Genomic DNA, 17889 nt, shown 5'->3' on the forward strand with positions numbered 1-17889 from the left:
TCCTAATAAAATTTGCAAATAGGTGATAGAGAGCTATGGAGGAATAATAGGTTGTATGGAAGAGAATAAAAATGCCAAATTCACCCAAAACTTTGAGACAGCTGAAGAAAATGCTTCACCCTGGGGTATCCCCATCCCCCCCCACACACACACACCTTTGTGCTTACAAAGCCTAGAAACATGGGATTTAATGTTTGAAGGGGATTTAAAGTTTGAAGGGAATATCAAGATCATCTCCCTCCTTTAAGAGATAAGGAAACTGAGGCACAGAAGTGAATTGAAGTATTTCAAAGTCACACAGGTTTTCTTGATTGCAATCCAGTACATCACACAACCTTAAAACTGCTGGTGGATGATATACACAGTGAGGTGGGTGATCCTAATACCTTCTTCCTGTATCTTGCTGGCCCCTCACCTATATATAGTTTCAACGTTCTTCATGACAACTTGAGAAGTAGCACATTGCAAATACAAAGAACAGTCAGAATGCCTGAATTCTGACTGACCATTTACTTGACGCTGAGTAAGTCAGTTTACATGATCCCAAATGACTTCATCAGTATGAAGGGGCCAGTCATGGGCCCTACCACCCTCAAAGGATTATTGTGAAGATCACAGAAATATTAAGGTAAAGGGTCTTAAAAATGGTAACGCACTATCCCAATAGATACTGTTAAAGAAAATCAAAGAATGGATTTAAACTCTCAACAGGAATTTAGCTAATTTTCTATTTAAATACGTAGATTTTCAGAATGTGCAGATTTTCATCTTATAAGGGTTAATATTTTAAAATGGCTATAATAGATAAACAATTCCATATGAAGATAGAAGCTTAATAGGCAAGTTCCTAGAATGCATCTATTACATATATTTTAAGAAATCTGCACCAGTATCTGCAAAAAGTTCTTGCTCTGTACATGGAATTTGCTTTCACAAAGCAAAAATGTCTTAGTGGATAGAATTCATATTGTAAGAAACTTCTTACATAATTTAATCATACTATTTACTGCATGTGTCAGGCTTTATTGATTAGGATGGTAGCATAGAAAAAGAAAAATGGTTTACAATCTTGTTCACTAAATGAACTTTACCATTTCTTTCTTGGCTCTCCAAATTTCAATATTCTTCAAATGCATACACATACTCACTTTAAAACAAAAGAAAACAAAATTCTCAAATCAAGAAAAGCATATTTAAAAACATATCTTTAAATGTGAAACACTGGGAAAGGCTTTCTGAATTTTGAATAAACATTTTTAAGTCATGCCAGCTACATAAAGCCCTTGGGTTTCTATTGCTCAGCAGTAATTAAAATGATTTACATGTGTTCAAGATTTTACAAAATTATTTATTTTAATCAGTAAGATCTGGTCTGAAAGTCCTGGCTCAGTTTGTGCTGACTGTGTGCTTATCCTAACAAAAATCATTACAAAGAAAAGTGTGACTTGTGTGTTTACATAATGTATTTAGCTTTCAATAGTCAACAGAATATTGTATTCAGTAGTTATGTTTGCTACGTGAATTGCATTAGCAAAAACATGTCTATAATGTTTCCCCAATCCGGCCCTTCCACAAATTGTTTCTCTTTTTGCAACAGCCAACCTTGGAAATGTTTTTCTGGAAAGCATAAAAAAAAACAAAGTTAACTACTCCCATCCAATATCACCAAATATCAACTGCTGTTTTAATGAGAAATGTTAGCTAGTATTGCATGGCACTTATTGCTTTATATCCCTTATATATTAGGATATAGGATGTCACTTGTAAAACATATTCAAGAGTAGGCTGTGGTTGGGGCTTTGAGGCAACCTTTATAATCTGTGGTTGTGCAGCTTAAATATATCTTCCATATTCAAAATTTAGGTCAAAACATGAATCAAGGGAAGTCCCCATGGGCTGTACTTAACATCTATGGAACCAATAGCCCTTATTGCATGCTTATTATTGTAATACTGCTGCTGGTAATTTTAAGGTAAAAGCACTATATTATGAAGATGCCCACCCCCAGATATATGTTTCTATATGGACGTGTCTCCACGGTAGACTATAAGCTCTTAGAGGGAAAGGCTCGTTTCATTTTTGCCATTAGATCCCCAGTGCCCAGAACATAATCGGTGATTGATAAATGCTTGACTGACTGATCCATGATTCTCCTGGACCAAATTTCTGAGATCAAAGAAGTTGTAGTCTATTCTATTAACTTATGAACTAGGCATTCCTTCTCATTTTCATCTCCAAAAATAGCAACACATTCCCAACTTAACAGTTTTAGTTTTAGAATGCATATGTATAGGTGAAATTTAAAAGGAGACTTCCACAGCTAGTTTTTAGCTGACATTTAATACTGCATGTTCTTATTTTTCTTTTGAATTAGACAATGAAAAGACAGAACCATTTCCTATAATTTGAACAAAATGAGACCCCAAAGGATTGAAAACAGACAACAGACGGGCAATGTTCTTTTACTACAATAATTAAACTTTTTCTCCAGTAAGAGATCCATTTTTTCTCCCATTAGCAAACTTTAGCCATATCAGAATTTTTATTATAAATTGACACTTGTTTTTTTTCTAATATCTGTACTGAATTCCTACTGCAAACTTTCAAAATATAAGTTATTTTCCTCTGATGACTTTAAAAAAAGGCAATGATATAAATAGGACATCATCAGATAAAATTGGAGTTTGAAGAAAGAAAAAAATTTAATTTGGATCACTGTGCCCAAGAATTTTTAGGAATTAATTTTCTAATATGGTATTTCACCTATAAAAAATCTTTGGTATCACTGAATTCAAAGCAACTCAAATATATGAAGAAAGAAACTCTTTACTGTTTTGGAACCCTAGGGTGCCATACATGAATTAATTTACCTAAAGTTTTATAAGTTGTGTCTAGAGCTTTCAACTGGTATTCATGACCAAAACCCATTAAATTGTCATGCTCTGAAGTGGGCCCCTGAATGCAGCTATCCCTTCATCCCACAGTGCTGGCCTCTGAAATAGAAGATGTGTTATCTAGTCTACCTGACCTTCATCAAAACAACATATATGACAACTGTACCCTACTTGATCATTTCGTCACCATAAGGTCACTGCTCTCTCCAAAAGTTCAGTCAAATGAAACAGCTTCATTCAATGTGTCTTGTACAAATAGTGCCAGTCCCAGCTGACACCCCATCCCACTGGGAAGTCTGGGATTTTCATCTTAACTGTCACCAACAAACTATCAAAAATTTTTATGATGAGTTTGTTTGCATTCTACCTCAATGACCTGCTCTTTAAGGTGAATACAGAGGACCGTCCACATATATAGCACATTGTATGCACTATATATGTGTGTGTGTATATATATATATATATATAAAAATACATATACATACATAAGAATTCACTAGAAGCATTACTGATATGACTATAGCAATAAATACCCATGACTATATGGATGAAAGAGGAGCAATGTCATCCTGTAACTGAAGCACATTGCAATTCACTAAATTATAAATATAAATAGAGAGATATTCGTACACACATACACATCAATACAAACAGCTTCAAATCAAAGGACAATACAGTAAATATATTCACTACAGGCAGCCTATTATACTGCCTACAGGGACAGAGCACAGGAATGATCTCGATTCAAGGCAGCTAAGTCCTGTAATATAGAAAAGGTTGTATATTTTCACAGCCCCTTGTGGAAAAGATATTCCAATTCTATCCAACAGGAATCTGTGCTGACAGTCTACTGGGAAAGTGCTTCAATGTCTACTTTAAAAAGCTGCAGTTATTTGAAATTTGTGGTGGGCACAACCAAGCTAAAGAGATAAAAGGAGTCCTTTTTGATAGGAATTATAATGACCAAACCAGAGAAAGGTAAAAGTTACATCTAACTGGTTGTCAACATATGCTGATCTCTAGCCCAATATTCACAAAACATGGGATAAGAAAAGGAAGACCATTGTTACTAAGTCACCTGTTTACAGGTGACTGATACTTCAGTCTCTCCCTTTTAGAGAAAAAAAGATGACATTCACTTGCTAAACTCTTTAAAAACCAGCAGAGAAGAGGGTTGCCTAACCCCATAACTAATTTCCTCTAAAGTTATTATTCTCTTGGTACTTGGGAGATAAGTTGCATTTCTTATGCACTGGGGAATTAAATGGAACATAAGGGCATTGTTATTGAAAGAGTAAAAGGCTTCTTAAAAAAGGATATGAGGAGTATGCACTTCAGTTCACACTTCTGAAACCTATGCACATTACAACAGTATGTATGTGTGTGCATGGGGTCGAGGGCTGGGGACAGGGTGAGTGCTAAGATGCTGAGGGTGAATTAGGAATACATCAATATGAATACCTCTTTCCCCCCACCCCAAATGCCTTTCTAACTGACACTGCCATCAATGGGCAAAAAAAATTCTGGACAAAGCTAGAGGTGGGAGGTAGTAGGATTGGAATTATATGCCCTGATGGTTGTATTTCTCTTGAAAGGCCGGAAGTAAGATAAGGGAAGTCTTATTGAGCTCACTCAAATTTTATCCCTAACTTACGGCCAGAGACAACACACCCCCCACTTCACTTTCTTTTAGCACCTACTATAGCTCAAGTCCTTTTCTAGATACTGTACCTTCTCATACCTCCACGAGGTAGGTAAAATTATACTTATTTTTTATAGCTAGGCAGGCTAAGGCTTAATGACTGAGTTACAAGTAGCAAGACTAGCAATGATGGCAAGAATCACACCCCTTGTATCTGCTCATCCTCCTTGTATAAGCAGGCAATGCTAGGATGTCTGATAATTAGACAAGGTCTCCCAAGGTAGTATCATATAAGTGACAGTCACGCAAAATCAGCCCTTGGTAGAGGAGGGCAGTGTGTGTGTGTGTGTGTGTGTGTGTGTGTGTGTGTGTGTATGTACATGTACACACACACATGTATTCCTAAAAGGAGGTGAACAAACATCATTAATTTCTTTCTCATGCGATACTTATTAAATTCCTGGTGAACCATTAGGTAGTACCTATTTATTTAGAAGACTAAGACTGCTGGAGCTTTTGAAAAGAGGCCACAAACAAGATTACAGAAAAAGTGAAAGACATCTCTTTATCACACTGTTAGGAGCAGAAGGCTGGCACTCCCCCAGATCCCTTATTTCGGGGATACAAACCTGGCACTTTCAGGACTCAAGTCTACACAGCCCATATCCTGCTAAACTTTTCAAAGATCTTTAGTCAAATCATTTGCAACTTTCTCAGTTTCACACCACTCTCCTCTGTTGTAGGTAAAGTACCTGTATATGTCAGAAGTAAACAACACAAAAGGATTGGAAGTAAATTTCCTAATCTGATGAGCATAGTCTGAACAGTTCTGTACATTGTTACAAATAGTTTAGGTTTAGTACTCTAGGAAGCTTTCAATATGATGGTGACAATATGATCAAGACTGACAGCCTGTCCAATAGTCTGATGTCTTTGTAGGAAATTCAAGACATCTGAAAGCTGCTCTCCAACAGCGGATGGAGACACAAAGCCTCTCCTTCATTTTATCCTCAGATATCAGTATTTCCACTAGATATGCATATACAAATTTAAAACAGTGGTACAGAGTGCACAGTGACCTAACATTTGCAGATTGTTTATGTGCCTGAAAATATAGTGTCAATAAAAAAATATCAGAGAGGTGGGGACAAAAGACCTTCTCTGAATTCTGTACAGCACAAATGAATTTCATTTCAACAGGCAGCAGGCCAGGAAGAGGGAGTCATCCTTGGAAACCAGCAGTACTCTACAAGATGGAAGGTCATAGATCTGGTGATGGGGGATAAGACGCATAGTAAGGCCCGTTTTCCTGTGGACAGAAACAAAAAGGCAAAAAACATTTACATCATTAAAAGTGGGTCTCCTTTAACATCTGTGAGCATGGAGGGAAAAAGAGAGAATTAAAGACAGAACAAACTACGTAGTGACTTAGCTTAGGATTGTGAAACTCCAATTTCCTTCAAGAGAATCTAAGAATCATAACTGTGCTGGCAGACCATCGACGCTCTCCTGCCACGCATAAGGAGCAAGGCTTGTTAAAGTTCTCAGGTCATTCGGTTCAAGGCGGAGAATTGCATGCCAGGCCTTTCATGTCTAAGGAAGGCAGCATAGTTCCAGCATGACTATTTGGCCCACATTTTTCCCAAGTCTGTCTTTATAAAAACCAAGGAGGACAAATAATTTCAATGGTTTTAAGTTAATTAAGTTCCCAAGGCCAATAGGCACCAAGGTCCCTCAATTAGGTTAATGGGACTTATGACTGTTCTGTAGTTTCTAAGATTTTTGTTTTCTCCAAAGAGTTCATTTTCTTTAAGCCCTAATGTAAGGAATGTGCAGCATTAATGAAAAGCAAGTTAAGACTTGGGAGGAGAGATGGAGGCTTATGTTTAAATGCGATATTTTATGGTAATTAAGGGGTTAAAAAAAACACCAACAAAGAACCATTAAGTGAGTCTTATACTTTGCACTGGGCTCACTGAATCAGGGATAAAAAGCAGTTCAGTTATAGAGGACCAAATACATGCTGGGTTATTAGAGTCTAGAAATTCTTGGTTTCTGAATATCAATGTGATCAAGGATCTAAAGATTTTTCCTTTAAACTCAGGTGAAGTCAAATCCTAGGATCTGTTCTATTTTTAAAACAAAGAATCTATAAAAGTAATTCTTTGCATTTTGGTGGCAAGGATTATCTTTTTTATTCCTGATTCCAGTGCTGTTCTCATCAAATCTCTCGCATCTCCACAGATTATAGAATCATGGAATGTTAGCAATAGAAGGGGGAGGGGAGGGAAGAGAATAAGAATATCACAGCTCCCAGAGAATCAACTAAAAAACTACTTGAAAGAATGAACAACTTTAGCAAAGTTGCAGGATATAAAATAAATCCTCATAAATCATCAGCATTTCTATACATGGCCAATAAAATCCAGCAGCAAGAGATAGAAAGAGAAATTCCATTTAAAGTAACAGCACATAATATAAAATATTTGGGAGTCTACTTGCCAAGACAAACCCAGGAACTCTATGAACAATTACAAAACACTTTTCACACAAATAAAATCAGATCTAAATAACTGGAAAAATATCAACTGCTCATGGATAGGCCGAGCTAATATAAAAAAAATGACAATTCTACCTAAATTAATTTACTTATTCACTGCCATACCAGACTACCTAAAAATTATTTTATAGCTCTAGAAAAAATAATAACAAAATTCACCTGGAAGAACAAAAGGTCAAGAATATCAAGAGAACTATTGAAAAAAAAATGTATAGGAAGGTGGGCTAGTTGTACCAAATCTGAAGTTTTACTATAAAGTGTCAGTCATCAAAACTATTTGGTACTGGCTAAGAAATAGAGCAGTGGATCAATGGAATAGGTTAGGCACAGGAGACACCGTAGTAAATGACATTAGTAATGCAGTGTTTGATAAACCCAAAGACTCCAGCTTCTGAGATAGGAACTCAGTATTTGACAAAAACTGCTGGGAAAACTGGAAAGATAGTATGGCAGAAACCAGGTATAGACAAACATCTTACACCTCAGTAAAATAAGGTCAAAATGGGTACATGATGTAGACATAAAAGGTGATACCATAGGTAAATTAGGAGAGCAAGGAATAGTTTACCTCTCAGATTTATGGAAAGGAGAACAGTTCATGATCAAACAAGAGATAGAGAATATTATGAAATGCAAAATGATTGATTTTGATTACATTAAATCAAAAAGTTTTTGTACAAAAAGAAGCAATGCATCCAAAATTAGAAGGGAGGCAGAAAGCTGGGAAACAATTTTTATAGCCAGTATTTCTGATAAAGGCCTCATTTCTAAAATATATTGGGAACTAAATCAAATTTATAAGAATGCAAGTCATTCCCCAATTGAGAAATGGTAAAGGATATGAACAGGCAGTTGTTGTTTTTTTTTTTAAGTGAGGCAATTGGGGTTAAGTGACTTGCCCAGGGTCACACAGCTAGCAAGTGTTAAGTGTCTGAGGCCGGATTTGAACTCAGGTACTCCTGACTCCAGGGCCAGTGCTCCATCCACTACGCCATCTAGCTGCCCCGAACAGGCAGTTTTCTGATGAAGAAATCAAAGCTATCTACTGCCATATGAAAAAGTGTTCTAAATCACTATTGATTAGAGAAATGCAAATTAAAACAACTATGAAGTACCACCTGACACCTATCAGATTGGCTAATATGACAAAAAAGGAAAATAATAAATGTTGGAGAAGCTGTAGAAAAATTGGAACACTAATGCATTGTTGGTGGAGCTGTGAACTGAGCCAACCATTCTGGAAAGCAATTTGGAACTATGCCCAAAGGGCTATAAAGCTGTGGCTACCCTTTGATCCAGTAATATCACTACTAGGTCTCTTTCCCAAAGAGATCATAAAAAAGGAAAAAGGACCCACATGTACAAAAACATTTATAGCTGCTCTTTTTGTGGTGGCAAGGAATTGGAAATTGGAAATACTGAGATGGGGGATGCCCATCAATTGGGGAAATGGCTGAACAAGTTGTGGTATATGAATGTAATGGAATACTATTGTGCTGTAAGAAATGATGAGCAGGCAGATTTTGGAGAAACCTGGAAGGACTTACATGAACTGATGCTAAGTGAGATGAGCAGAACCAGGAGAACATTGTACACAGTATCAACAACATTGTGTATTGATCAACTGTGGTAGACTTGATTCTTCTCAGCAATACAATGGTCCAAGATAGTTCCAAAGGACTCATGATGGAAAATGCTCTTCAAATCCAGAAAAAAAGAACTGTGGCATCTAGATGCAGATTGAACCATACTATTTCTATTTTTTGTTGTTGTTGTTGTTTTTCTTTTTTGCTCTAATTCTTCTTTTACAGCATGACTAACGTAGAAATATGTTTAATGTGATTGTACATAGATAACCTATATCAGATTGTGTGCTGTCTTGGGGAGGGGGGGAGGGAGACAAATTTGAAACTAGAAATCTTATAAAAACAAATGTTGAAAACTATCTCTACACGTAACTATAAAATAAAATAATTTTATGATTAAAAAAAAGAATCTATCACCGCTACTATGTGCTGTGCTTAACATCTTTTATAAATATTATCTCATAATATTTCATTCCCTAAGGAGGAATTCCCTAAGGCCTTATCAAGTCCAACTGACTTATTTTACAGATGAAGAATATGAGGCCTTACGTTTAAGTGATCAGTGTATAATCACAAAGCTAAATAATAAGAATTTTTCTAAAAGCAAACATTAGTCATGGTCAGACAACTCTATTTTGAGTTCCCTGTGGAAACAAAAAATTCACTTTTCCCTAAAAATCAACAAACAAACCTGCTATGTGAAAGGCACTGTGATAGGTACTGAAAATACAAAGCCCAAATAAAACATGTCCTGGCCTCAAAGGAGCTTACATTCTACTGTTAGCAGCTTATATTTACATGGTGCCTTAAAGCATTGGAAACTTTCCTCATAATAAGAGACTAGGGTGAGGAAACTGAACTCTAGCTATTAAGTATTCAGGCAAAACTTTAACTCAGGGTTTTGACTTCAAGTCCAGGGCTCTTTCTACCAAACCATACTCTTTATGATTCAATCCTCTCAGAATATACTTCTCAATTCTCTTTCAATGCTGCTTTCTTTAGCTTACCATACCCACACTGAATACTTTTTTTTCTTTTCTAGAATGTTTTTATTTACTTATTTATTTAAATAAACAGTTTTATTTAAAGTTTTGAGTTCCAAATTCTATTCCTCCCTCCCTGAAGCGGTAAGCAATCAGATATGAAAGTTTCTTATACTAGTCTCATATTATGTGAGAGATTGCTGAGAAACAAAACATCTTCATGATTTATCTGGAAACAATAAAAAATTTATGAGACAGTAAAGTGCTGGAGAAAAACTATGGAATAATTTTTGAAGGCCTTTATGAAAATGGTAGCTAATTTTCTGAGATGGAAGGGGCCCAGGCTGGCCAACCTTGAGTCCCTTCTTGCCTGTCTTCCTGGACTCCACCTCCATGGAACCTTCTTCAGCCTAGAACTTCCTTCAGCCCAAGGCCTCCTCACCCTATTACATCCACTGGCCTCTGAGGCCTTTTTATCCCGGAACAACTCTCAGTTGCCTGCCCCTTTTAACTACTGATGAATTCTTCTCAAGGCCTCCATTTGAGGAAGGGCACAAGCCAGTCAATCTTGACTCGCCTCCTGGTTCTGCTAGGACTTTGATGCCATGACTCAGTGGTCATCTCACCCTAGAACGTGCCTCTACCATGCTGTCCCATGTGCCAGTTTCGCTTTTTATTTTTCTTTGAATTGGGCTTATATGAAGCCTGTATATAGGTTTCACACTGCACACAGATTATGGGAAGATTAGGGGAAAAGATCATGACAATTGAAGTGCCAAAGATGAAGGCAGCAATGAAGACAGAAAGCTTAAAACATCTTTATTTGAATTGAAACTGTAATCTGGTAGAAAAAGCACCAGACTTGGACTCTGAACACCTGGTTCCAACTCTTGGCTCTGCCATTTAACTAACCATGTCACTTTAGGTAAATCATTGCCTCTCTATGAGAGGGAGAGGGTATCAAGGCAGGTGTTTTAGTCCAAAAGTCAGCCCAGAGCCAGGAGGGCAATGAAGGGGGGAGAGAGTACTTTCAGGGTGAGAATGCTACAGGCACTAATGAGTGTTAGAGGGAAGTTGTGGAGTGAGATGGCAACTGAAGCATAGCATAAAGTCTGAGCAGAACCAGGTGGGAGGGGTGTGTGTGTGTGTGTGTGTGTGTGTGTTTTCAAAGAACACTGGAGTATCAACTTTCTACAAGATACCATGTGTACTACCTGAGGGAAACCGACTGAGGTCTAAACAAGTCAGTCTCCTGAGTTCCTGATTACCTCTGGGATAACTAGAAGCTCCTTAGCCTAGCACTTGAGGATTTCCATATACTGATTACAACCTACACTTCTGGCCTTCTTTCACATGACTTCCTTTCTTGCCCACTGTTTCTGTCAAACTAGAAAGCAGCTGGTCTGTGAACTTGATGTGCCATTTAAAAAAAATATCTGGCATTTACGTGAACTGTCAGTGATGCTTGTAATGTACTTCCTTCCTTACTCTGCTATTGAGCATCCTTATCGAGCTTCCATGTTCAGCTCTAGTAAGAAATTTTCCAACCTTCCTTGATTCCCCTGCCTGAGTATTCTCTCCCTCCTAAAATATTTAAGAAAACTTTCTACTTCTTTTGCCCCCTCCACCTTGCCACCTAGAAGTCCCTAACCCTTGTATCAGACTTACCTGAATACACGTTATATCCTTTTCCCCCCTCTGTCCCTAGCAGGACTGTCAGGAACTATCATTCTGATTTTTGTAACTGTAATACTTACCAAAGGGCCCTGTGCACGGCTTTTTGGACCTACTGAGGAGTCACTCTAACCTGGGGCCCTGAGAGCGTCCACAGCTCACCCACAGTTCCACAGGCAGGATGTATTAGATGGAGGGTTTGGATGCCGTGTTACTGATTTTCAGGTTATCTATTAAGCATTACTGCTACTCTGCACTGCACACAACAGGTGCTTAATAAATACAATCCAACCAACATTCATTAGGGGCTTGCTATGTGCCAAAAGCAGCACCAACCATTAGGCATGACTGTGTATGTGTATGTGTGTATATATGTATGTATATATACATACATGCACATACATACACATATACAGTGGTGCCTAATGGTTGGTGCTGCTTTTGGTACACACACACCCACCCCGGACTCCCAGAGGCCTTTTAAAGTTGTTATCCGCCCTGTGGCTGCTACACACACTCTTGCCTACCAGACACTCTCCAGATAACTGAGGTCTTGTTTCTCCTGTTTGCTTTACTGGTTCCTCTAACCCTCTTCCAACCTTGAAATGTGGGTGTTCTGTATATTTTAGCTAAGACAAAATGTCTCCGGGAGGCTACAGTGAGATAGGGGTTAACAAAGATAGGTCAGTACGATATACGCTATCATGTGTTAAACACATCAGAGCGACACAAAGCAAAGGGCTGTGTTAAGTTCTGAAGCATAAGGTCCTTAATTGGGGGGGGGGGGGTCGGGAAGGCTTCGGTGAAAGAGGCAGTACCTGAAATGAGCATCAATGGTTGGGTAAGAATTCAGGAAGCAGAATGGGGGAGAATGGGCAGAGGAGGTGAGAGAATTTGGAGCAGCATGGAGAGGGCACAGGGAAGAACGACATGGAGGCTGGGAAGGCAAGGGCCTGGAGAAGGGGTTAGGGGCTCTCCTTGGTGGGCGGGAGGGAGGCGTAAGAAAACAACTACACCTGGTCACAGACATGTTCGTGAGTTTGAAGAGCTGGGACAGGAGGTAGAAAATCCTGGGGGCAAGTAGAAAAATGGGCCTGGTGCTCAGAAGGCAGGTTCAGACTACAAATACACACTCGGGATTCATCTACATAGTGGTGGCAGTTAAGTGATCTTGGTGGGAATGAGACTGTAAAGGGAAGGAGGTTGAGAGACAAAGCAAGAGGGGCTAAGACATCCTCAGAACACTCACATTTCAAGGTTGGAAGAGGATTAGGACCCAGTAAAGCAACAGGAGAAATAAGACCTCAGTTATCTGGCGAGTATCTGGTAGGCAAGAGTGTGTGTGTGTAACAGCCACAGGGCAGATAACAACTTTAAAAAGCCTCTGGGAGTCAGATGAAAGCAACTGAGTAGGGAGCAAGGAAGTGGAGACATATCGTAAATATGTTATATTAGACAACTTTTCTCATGAAGTTCATCAGTGAAAGGCATGAGGTAGAAGGGTCAAGGGAAGTGTTTTTTAGTACCAGGAGACTTGAGCATATTTGTAAGCACATGGGAAGGAGCCAGTAAAATGAATTAAGCTAATATTATTTTCTCATTAGTCACCACTTGCTTTAGTCTTCTTCAGTAAGAAAGTGATTATCTGACAGACTTTGCTCCTAATAGATCCTTCCAGGTGTACAAGACTAAAATTATTTTAAGGCTGCATTATAGCATTAATAATAGTAATAAAGAAAAGAAAAACTATCATTGGGCTATTTGAATACTAATAATAGCTAATATTTATATAGCACTTACTAGGTGCTAGATATGGGGTTAAGCATTTTACAATTATTTTTTCTCATTTGTTCCTCACAACAACCCTGCAAAGAAGGTACTATTTTCATCCCCAGAGATAAGTAACTTGCCCAGGGTCACACAGCTAGTAAGTGTTGGGCTAAATCTGAATTCCTCTTTCTGATTCCAGGCCTGGAATTTTAGCCACTGCATTGCTTAGTGGTGTCTATGTGTAATGCCATTCTGTATTTCTTTGCATAGTAGGTGAGACCAAGCACAAGGGCTCTGGCACATTCCACTAAGGATTTTCCAAGGTGACATGGAGCCAGGAATTACTATTCTTTAGGGCTCATCTTCCAACCAGCTGTGAATCTATCTAACTATGCTACTGTCTGCCTTTTTCCCATATAAACAACATGAAACATTTTCCAACAGTTTGCTGAAATCTGGGTAAACTCTATCAATAGCATTTCCTTGACCTACCAGTCTAGGGACCCTATTGAAAAAGGAGATAAGCTTAGTCTGGCAGGACCTGTTCTTGATAAACCATTCTGGCTCTCTGTTACTCAGGAGATGGTTACTACTGATCCTTTTTTTTAAACTGTAGGATAGGTTCCAAGAAAACAGGATGGTAGAGAAGTTCTAGATTATACTATGGAGGGGGTTTCTTTTTGGGGGGGGGGGAGGGTGTTTCATTCATTGCATTTGTACCCCTCACATCTAAGATTCTACCTGGCATTTAGCAGGTGCTTAATAAATGCTTACTATTTGTTTTTTTTTTTTATAATCACTGTGCAATAATTTTAGACCTGTATCTTTGATGGATGAAGATATGACAAGGTAAAAACAAACACACAATAATCAAACCCAAACTGATTTGAGACAGCTGGCCTGGGTGTGGTAGAATTTTAAATGAATTTTAACAACTGCCTATTCATTTTTAGATGCTTACACACAATGTGTGTCGCTGCAAAACAGTCCCTTGAGTCTTCTAATGATCATAAAACAGATGACATGCATTATCTGTTCCAAAAATTAAGTATAAACAAAACACTGGCTTTTGAAATGTCATTTCAGGTTTTTGTATTAAAAAGCAGTTAGCTAGAACCCTATGCCCTGCACATTCCTTTCAAGCCCTTCTTAAGGAGATAGGACAATAATTCAGAAGGATAAAAATAAGGACAAATTTTATTTCATCCATCCATTAAAAAATTCAATGATGTCCTGATATCCCTGTCTCATATATCATAATGTTTATATCATGACCTAATTGTTCTATTTTTACTATTTTTCTGTATTACTGCCAAACAAACTTTTATTAGCTATCAAGACACATTATCTACTCCACTTTTCACACAAGGAGAATCAGATATAATAGCTGAGGTTGGCTGGATGCTAATGAGAAAAAGTTCATATAGTATTTTCATTTTCAAAAATTCTACAAAAGCCACAGAATAATTATAGTGAGGCTCTTCCTCCTACTTTCCCAATTTAATACATATTTATATATGTGAAGATATTTAGCTAAGTCAGGACAAGTCTCCATCATCTATTTCCTACCTGAACTTGTCTTTTCTTAATAGCTACCATTTTATTGCTAAAGGGATACAGTGATTGTAATTGTAGGTATTACATCATACTGACAAGTAAGAAGCATCACAGAAAAAAATTCTGCCCTGAAGAAGGGCCTTCCCTGGACAAGATCTTTCTTCAGGTACTGTGGAGGAATGAGGAATGTTAAATTACACTAGTATGCTCACTAGGGAATTGCCTCGACTACACCAATGATGCCCTACAGTGAATGGATGTAATGTTCTCCCACATCATGCTCTACAAAGAAGGCTCTGTTCTCCATAAGGGGGCTGTGATCTTGGGCACATCCTTTCTCATGAGTTTCACTCATGTAAAATGAGTGATTCAACCAGAGGGTCTCCTCGGTTCCTTCGAGCTCTAAAATTCTGAGGCAATTGAACTGTGAGCCTAATGAGAATTCTGTCTGAAGGATATGTGTGTGTGTGTGTGTGTGTGTGTGTGTGTGTGTTAACTGTAATTGCATTGTAATAACTAATGGGATAGTCAGGCTACAATTGTAGGAACAGAAACCAGCCTCTGAAGAGTGATGAAGTCAGAGACATCACAGACTTCTGTGGCAGCAAAGAGGATTCATCACCTGGCAATTTGGTCACTGAGAATGAAAATGGACTATTGCAGGGGTTAACATCTCCTTAGCATTTAAGGAATTAATGCTCTGCTAGAACAAAGACTATGGTCCAGTGAGACTATAATGGTTATAGACAGAAATCAGTCAAAAATGAGATGGAGATCTCTCATTTCTGACTGGAATTCTTGGGCAACTCTATGCTCATATGGTAGCATATGACAAAATTGGGGGAAGGGTCAGAAAGGATGAAGAAGAAGCTATAATTAGTAGTCAGTGACTGGTCCTAAAATTCCAAATTAGTTTTATCCCTTTACTACCGACTTCAGATCATTTAAGAGGGATTTCCTATATTGGGAACAGGATTTGGGGGTTGACCTCAAATCTTTTAGACTTCAAAAATGAATACTGCCAATGAATCTGGTATTCAACCTTTCTTGATTCTGAGGACCTCTAACATAACAAAATAAGACATTCCTATTTTTATCCCAGATCAAATGATATGCTTTCCCTTGGGACTCCCAGAATGCTTTGTAAATGTTTTTGATGACCTTTCACACTCTGGTGTATAATTATATACATATTATTTTCCTCCACCATACTATAAACTTTTTTTTTTTGGTTTTGTTTTTTTGCAGGGCAATGGGGGTTAAGTGACTTGCCCAGGGTCACACAGCTAGTGTCAAGTGTCTGAGACCGGATTTGAACTCAGGTACTCCTGAGTTTATCCACTGTGCCACCTAGCTGCCCCCAACACTATAAAATATTTTAAGGGCAGGGACCACATATAATTCACCTTTGTATTACCCTTAGTACCTAGCAGAGCTCCTTGTGAATGGTAAGTACTCAATAAATGTTTGTTGAACTGGATTCTTATTTATTGCAATTATATAATTTAATGTAATTAATGTAATATAATTTTTAAACCTAACTTTAAAACCACTGGTTTGAAATCAGCTATGCATACTTGTAGCTATTAATTTTAACAATGGATTTAGTTCCATGGAATTCAACATAGGAATTTTATCTTTTCTGCAACTTTTATAGGCCGTCATCATCTCCCAAGAGCCTACTGGTGTGCCTCCTTGATGGAAGGCTCTTCCCAGTCTATTCCACCCTCCATTCTGCTTTCAAAATGATCTCCCTAAGTGAAAGTCTGTTACCCTCCTATTACTCCAGGATCAATTATAAAATCCTCTGGCCTTCAAAGCCATATATCCACTTTTCCAGTCTTCTTATACCCTTCATTAACTTTTCCCCATCCCACCCCACCCCACCAAGCTTCAGTCCAAAGACACTGGCTTCCTTGCTATTCTTCAAACAAGACATTTCATCTCCCCACTCTGGGCATTCTCATTGTCCTCTATGCCTTCCTAACTCATTCTGCACCAAGCTTGTGTGTACATACATGTCGTCTTTTCCATTAGATGGTGAGCACCCTCAGAGCGGAACCTCTTTAACCCTCCTTTGAATCCCCAGCACTTAGCACAGTGGTTAGCCACTTTGAAGGCCCTTAATACTGACGCTCCCCTAATATGACCAACAACAGGCCCTGTTCACTCTTACAAAAAAATCCTCCATGAAAAGATGTCTGTTAATAAATCATAATACAAAAGAAATAAGTTATTTCAGTTACATTAAAAAAAAAGCTTCAGCAGAAATAAAAGGAATACAGCCAGAAGAAATACAGAAGAAAAAATATAAAATAGGCATTAAACAGTTCTGATTAAAGACAGAAATAGACATAGATCTATAAGATTAAGAGCCATTCCCCAAGAGCTAAGTAGCCAAAGGATATATACAGGCAGTTTTCAAAAGAAGAAACAATCAACAATCATCTGAAAGTGTTCTAAATGGCTAATGATCATAGAAATATAAATTAAAATAACTGGACTACCTGACATGCAAAAAATGGGCAAATATTGTAAAAGATGGAAAAATTCAATGTTGGCAGGGTTATGGGAAAATAGGCAGGCCAATTCATTGCTCGTGCAGCGAGAAATTTTTCTATTTTGGATGGCAACATATAAAACAAAAATTATTTTATCCTTTTGGCCCAGTGGTCCCAATATTAGGTTTATGGCCCAATGTAGTTATGGGAAGGGGGAAGGAGAAGAAACTATTCATACAAAAATGCAAAACGTTGTTAACAAATCATGTGCTCAAATAGTTGGGGAACAGATGAAAAAATTTTAGAATTCTAGTATAAGAAATATTATTTTGTAATGAAAGATGAATATGAAGAATTCAGAGGAATACAGGAAAACATACTTGAGGAAAGAAGATTCAAAGAACAACATATATGCCATGTAAATGAAATGAAAACAACATTGATCAGCAACAAAATTCGGGTTAAAGGCCATGTACAATGATGCTACTATCTTATTAAAGTTAAAGCCTTCCATTCTTTAAAAAAAACCAAAACAGTAAAGCACAAAAGTATAGGTTTACATGTAATAAAAAAAGGCACACACACTCCTGAGTTTTGCTTAATGGTTTTGGGGAAGTATACTTTATGGCTTGTGATGCCTGTTAAAATAAAATTTATCAATTAAGAAAAAAGAAATATATTTGGAAGGGCCTCCTTCTGGAAAAGAACCTTCTTAGGAGGCA

At 37.8% G+C, this 17889-nt stretch overlaps 1 protein-coding gene across 4 annotated transcripts in view; it reads right to left on the minus strand.

Annotated features, from left to right (window-relative positions):
- Nucleotides 1-521: 521 nt before the first annotated feature.
- Nucleotides 522-17889, minus strand: part of GDAP2 (ganglioside induced differentiation associated protein 2) — a 66249-nt gene continuing 48881 nt past the window's right edge. For 2 of the 4 annotated variants that reach the window (XM_044003160.1, XM_044003158.1), the window contains exon 14: nucleotides 522-1617. In XM_044003160.1, the coding sequence (XP_043859095.1) occupies nucleotides 1543-1617 (75 nt within the window). In that variant the 3' untranslated portion in view covers nucleotides 522-1542. Of the gene's footprint in view, nucleotides 1618-5007; nucleotides 5846-17889 lie in introns of those variants that run through there. The other 2 variants (XR_006356378.1, XM_044003161.1) reach the window with 2 other exon arrangements.

The sequence above is a fragment of the Dromiciops gliroides genome, chromosome 4, assembly GCF_019393635.1.
Source record: "Dromiciops gliroides isolate mDroGli1 chromosome 4, mDroGli1.pri, whole genome shotgun sequence".
NCBI classification, from domain to species: Eukaryota; Metazoa; Chordata; class Mammalia; order Microbiotheria; family Microbiotheriidae; genus Dromiciops; species Dromiciops gliroides.